A 5,238-nucleotide genomic window follows, 5' to 3' on the forward strand; every position below is an offset into this window, starting at 1 on the left:
TAAGGTTTAATCTCTAAATATGTTCATTAAACATCATAAAATTAATAAAAAACATATGATAATAGCTAAGATTTAAAAAAAAATCAACTATAAAAATTCCCATATCAAAAACATTAATTTTTAAAACTCCACTAAATTATTCAATATTCCTAAATGGCACCCACAAAGCTACCAAATACCATACTCAACAAGACACTGCCTGCTAAGACCGTTGCACTTGAATAAGTTGCAGTGGCAAATGACGTGGAAGGAGCCGGAGATCCTGTTTGTCTTCCAGATGGTGCCTGAGAACCTGTTGGTGATGGTGATCCGGTTGGAGAAGGAGAAGGAGCTGTTGGTGGACCTGGTGGGCTTATGACCGTTGGTGACTCAACAGGGGCATTGGAAGGAGATGGAGTCAGAGCTTGGGGTGCTGCTGACTGTGGAGATGGAGGAAATGAGGATGGTGTAGGTGAATTAGGAGACAAAGCTGGCGATGGAGATGTTGCTTTAGGAGGATGTGCAATAGGACCATGAGCCATTGGTGACAGGGCTGGTCCTAGAGATGGAGAAATATGGGAAGATGGTGCTGGCGTTGGAGATGATTCACTGGGAGATTCAGCAACAGGGGAAGGGGATGTGGGAGCCAAAGCTGGCCCTGGAGATGATGCTTTGGGGGGTTTTGCAACAGGGCCATGATGCTTGGGAGAGTTTGCTGGCCCTGGATAAATGTGGGAAGATGGTGCTGGTGTTGGAGATAATTCTTGGGGAGGTTCAGCAACAGGGGTTGGAGATGTAGGAGCCAAAGCTGGACCTGGAGATGATGCTTTAGGAGGTTTTGCAACAGGGCCATGATGCTTGGGAGACTGTGCTGGCCCTGGTGATGAATATGGGGATGATGCTGGAGGCTTGATAATTGGAACAGGGTACATAGGAGGAGCTGCTTTTGGGGGATGAGTTGGTGATTTTTTCTTTCTCTCAGCCATAACAACGGTGATCAGTTTCTGCCCCTTTGGGCAATGACCCTCTTTCCCACTGATGAAAAAGAAGGGACCGGAGTGAGGAAATTGAAACTCAGAATTTCCACTGTCCATTTTCTTTACAGGGTTCGTTCTGTTGCACTTGTAGTAATCATCTTTGTGTACCAGCAAAACTGAGTCTGATCCCTTCTCATATTTGAAAGCTACCCAAACCAAAAACATAATCCACATACCAAAATCAAATCAAGTAACAGAAGAACATAAAAATGGTTATGAAAAACCAGAAGGCCAAAATGAATCAAAACATTCAGCAAAGTAAAAAACTTACTCAGAGTGTCATTGACTTGGAACCTTTGTCTACCAGCCCAGTCATTGTACTTCTCTTTAGGCTGCAAAACCCAGCCATCTTTGCCACCAACATAGAAGTTTCTGTAGGCTTGAGAGAAAGAGAGAAGGTAAGCAAAGAAAACCAAGAAAAGGACGAGAGATTTCTGAGACATCATGCTTAGTGATTATATATATTAAGAAGCTCAGAAGAAAGGCAAAGACATATATGATTTTGTGTTATGTATGTGCTTTTATATATATAGGCAAAGGAAAAATATGCAAAGAAGCTTCAGAGAAACGTCCCAAAACCCAAATTTCTCGTTTTTGGAAGTTAAGGATTCTTGTGAATATGATTGGGGGGAAAAAAGAGAGTGGAAACTGAAGCTAAATTGTTACTTATCAATTGAAGAAAGAAAGTAATTTAGGAAGGAAAATAAAAAAGAAGAAATAAAAGTGCTGTCAAACCAATTTAAGGTACGTGTTATTATGAACTCTGTTCAAATCTTCTGCCTAAAATTTTGTCCAAACACGTGGCAAATTAATAGGAATTCAACTAGAATTTTGGAATTTAATGCAATCAAGGTGTTGGGTTTTAATTTAACCTCAATTTATTAGTCTTACTAGTAAACAGCTCATGTTGAGTCGCAGGTTTAGCTTGACAAAGAAGGGTAAAAGTATTCTTGATCAAAAGAAATACGAAAGAAGAAGGTAACACTTAGCAGTCATTGAGGTTTTGCAGATGAATCCTGGAGTCTTGCTAAAAAGCTTGTCAAATTTCTTTGGTAGGATTAATAAAGAGCAAAACAGCATATCTTTGTCTAATAGGTGGGGTGCAAAGTGCAGACTAGCTGCAATTATGGGGTTAGCTACTTTGGTGGATGGACCCAAGTCCTAAACTTGAACTTTGTACAAGAGAATTTAGTCTTTAGGCCTAGCCTTAATTGAGCCATACCCGAACAAATTAATATGGGACATCAAACCAAAGACAATGTAGGTATTCGCTTCCTCGATACCTTTTTTGTAATTATGGGTCTGATGCATCAATGCATATCAACGCAATTAGCAGAATGGCTAATTAAGTACTCACAGAACTACATATAGGATCAAGTTCTCCAGTAACTATTTTAACCTTGTCAAATTACCTTCCTAGACAATTTATCCTTCATACCAAACAAACATAGGAATGAATACAAATCAAAACTGAGTTTCCACGCTGAAAAACTTTCCCATCACTCTGGAATCTAAAATCTTTATGGCTTGCTTAGATTTGATGCAACTAGGTCCCTTGTATTGGCTCATAGAAGCTCCTTGTGATACATAGTAATCCATTAGGGCATCAAAAGTTCCCTGTTTTACCACCCTAAGCTCCAAAGGTGCAATTATATTTTCCTTCCTATACATTCTGTACGTGTAATTGAGTGACTCTTCCATGCTGGAGCAACATTCTACCATTATCTTGGGATCAGGCTCTTTCATGTCATTGCTTTCCTTCATCTTAAGTTCCCAAAATAATATGTAGTGACCTGGTGTTGATGAAGTATCAGCATAGCTAGTGTACCCTGTCAACAGAAAGCCAAGCGGATCAAGAAGAGCCTTTGCTTTTGTCACTGCCCTTAAGAGGTCTACTTCGCTTGTTTTTTCTGCATCAATACTTAGAATTACATTTTGTCGCTCAACAAACTGGAATTGAGGTGCATTATTGTAGAAACCCGTTGCCATAAGAATATCTCCAACTTTGTACCGGTATAAGCCTGCAAAAAACAAAGAATCCAATGAGATCGCATGAAACTAATAAAATATATTTTGTAGAGAATTGTTCATAACCTATGTGACCCTTTATATAAGAAGTATAATATACAATTAGTACATGGCATTCAATTAAATAAAAAAAATGGAAGGTTAAGTGATGAGAATGTATATATATGATTTAAATCTGAAGAGGAATTTTGCCTGCAGAAGTTGTGACAACCAGTTCATAACATTGACCAGGCTCCACATTCACAAGATCAACAGGTTCAATAGCTTCAATGCTGCTCATCATTTCCTTGGACTCTTGGCGTGCAACACTATTAAACTGAACCTGATCCAGAAACATTGTTAGACAATCTTTCTTCACAGGAAGGAATTCAAAGTATGCCATATTGGAGAGGAAGGTGTAAGAGACATCAGCAGGCTTGCTTAGAGGTTCTAAATTGATCCCACACATAGCTTCAGAACAAACATAAGCACTTGACACTAAAGGGAGCCCTCCACTGTAGAAATCGAGTGCTGCAGTATATTGACTCATAACGCCTGTAGCAACAGCACCAATATACTTTGCTTTAGGCCAAAGCTTTCTGATTATTCCTTCCCATGATTTACAACCACATATATTTTCTATTGAATCAGCCAAATCTGGATTAGGCTTCATGATCAATGACAGAGCATTTTTGCATCCTGAGTCACTGATCCTACTGCTTAAGTGACCTGTTTTTATGTTGTAGCATAGCTCTTCCCAGTGATCTTCTATAAACTTGATAGCTCTTACCATTGCAGATGCAAAGATTGAGCCAACCGATACAACCTCATCCCGCTGTATTAAACCAACAAGTAATTGGCAATACATGCTCTGGTTGATGTCTGAACAAAAGATTGTCTCAATTGGGCTTGTGTAACGCATGGACACAATGTTTCTAAAGCCACTGTCCTTGAATATGCTTGTTGTAGCAGTTGTTGCCAGTAGGCCAGATGGAGTTTCAATCTCTGGTTTGGTAAACAAAAGTTGCATACTTTTTCCGGCTTTATCTAAGTCACCAAAGTGCCTGTAAATGGATAAACTCAACCACTATTGTTAGGTTTACTCATGTAAAGATCTTGGAAGTTGATCTGAAGCACAATAAAACAATAATAGGTATCCATGAATTTTCTTTAGGCAATCTTTCTACTTTAAGAAAAAGTGTAATCTAGCTTCCATTCTTGAACTTCTATCTGTGTTATACTGTTTTGTAAGTACAATTAAAGAAAATTATTGACATTGTTACTTAATTGTGTGCTTAGTGGTCATATTTGACAATCAAATGACATTGATGGTACAGAATTGAATATCTTTTCAGCAAAGCACCAAAGCGCCCCTAAAACAGAGTGGAAACTTAATGATTCATGAGTTTTTGCAGGAAGTTGATAGAACTTGATTATGTGCTAGTGGAGATATAATTTATTGACAGATGAGAAAGCCTAAAATTATACACTAAGAGTATATATCAAATACTATAAGCTATAAAAGAATGGGGCTAATTAGTTTCTCACTTGTTCATCACAGATCCCATTAGGGTCTGAAATAATGCCCCTTTGTCCTTTTCAGCAGTTGAAGGTATCAGCTTTGGTTGTCCTCCTGAAGTTCCAGTGCTGCATCAAAGATGATTGACTAACTATTAGGGGGAAGCAAGAAAAACAGAAGAGTATCTGAACATTTAATAGTAATCAGTGCGTGTGTTCTGATGAAAGAGCAGCTTCGAATCCCCATATCTAAAATAAGAAAAAGGAAAGGAAAGACTAGAAAGCCTAGGGTAGAAGGAACAAATTTACCTTCGATAGAACCCAGTGACAGGTTCAGCTAAAAGGATATCTGATGACTCCCCATTGGCGATCCGATGGATGTAAGGCTCAATATCATCATAGGTAACAATGGGAACATTCTTTTTGAAGTGTTGCTTGTCGCATTGGCCATTTAGGAAGCCCCTTAGGTATTCTGTTCCTGCATTTCGATTAAGTATGTCCTCCAGTACCTGTTCTTGTATTTGGTAAGCATCGGTGGTCAACTTCTCCAAAATCTTTAAGCCAGCTTGGTGCCTATCTGCTGCCATCTAGCAGACCAGAAATGGAGGAAATGGTAAAGACCCAACTTGGCTACTCGTAGCTCTTTTCAGTGGATTTTTAGTCGCTGATCAGCAGATACGACGTCTGAATTTTATCT

The 5,238-nt window shown here is 38.9% G+C and overlaps 2 protein-coding genes across 2 annotated transcripts; both read right to left on the reverse strand.

The window, feature by feature from the left end:
* On the reverse strand, positions 1–1,716 carry ENODL1 (early nodulin-like protein 1). Its single transcript, XM_007021451.3, has 2 exons — positions 1,288–1,716; positions 1–1,162 (listed from the first exon to the last, which is right to left on the reverse strand). The coding sequence occupies exons 1-2, from the start codon at positions 1,460–1,462 to the stop codon at positions 150–152; spliced, it is 1,188 nt and encodes a 395-aa protein (XP_007021513.1). The 5' UTR covers positions 1,463–1,716; the 3' UTR covers positions 1–149.
* Positions 1,717–2,267: 551 nt separating this feature from the next.
* On the reverse strand, positions 2,268–5,238 carry LOC18594011 (indole-3-acetic acid-amido synthetase GH3.17-like). The gene is made up of 4 exons (XM_007021452.3): positions 4,851–5,238; positions 4,572–4,670; positions 3,237–4,087; positions 2,268–3,037 (listed from the first exon to the last, which is right to left on the reverse strand). Exons 1-4 carry the CDS (start codon positions 5,126–5,128, stop codon positions 2,481–2,483), a joined length of 1,785 nt encoding a protein of 594 aa, XP_007021514.3. The 5' UTR covers positions 5,129–5,238; the 3' UTR covers positions 2,268–2,480.

The sequence above is a fragment of the Theobroma cacao genome, chromosome 7 (assembly GCF_053813885.1).
Source record: "Theobroma cacao isolate CCN51 chromosome 7, ASM5381388v1, whole genome shotgun sequence".
NCBI classification, from domain to species: Eukaryota; Viridiplantae; Streptophyta; class Magnoliopsida; order Malvales; family Malvaceae; genus Theobroma; species Theobroma cacao.

Coding starts and splice junctions, on each gene's coding strand:
- ENODL1 (XM_007021451.3), bottom strand. CDS start 1,462: ATGATGTCTCAGAAATCTCTCGTCCTTTTCTTGGTTTTCTTTGCTTAC. Junction 1,163..1,287: donor CCAAGTCAATGACACTCTGA/GTAAGTTTTTTA, acceptor TGGTTTGGGTAG/CTTTCAAATATGAGAAGGGA.
- LOC18594011 (XM_007021452.3), bottom strand. CDS start 5,128: ATGGCAGCAGATAGGCACCAAGCTGGCTTAAAGATTTTGGAGAAGTTG. Junction 4,671..4,850: donor GTCACTGGGTTCTATCGAAG/GTAAATTTGTTC, acceptor TCTTTGATGCAG/CACTGGAACTTCAGGAGGAC. Junction 4,088..4,571: donor ATGGGATCTGTGATGAACAA/GTGAGAAACTAA, acceptor ATCCATTTACAG/GCACTTTGGTGACTTAGATA.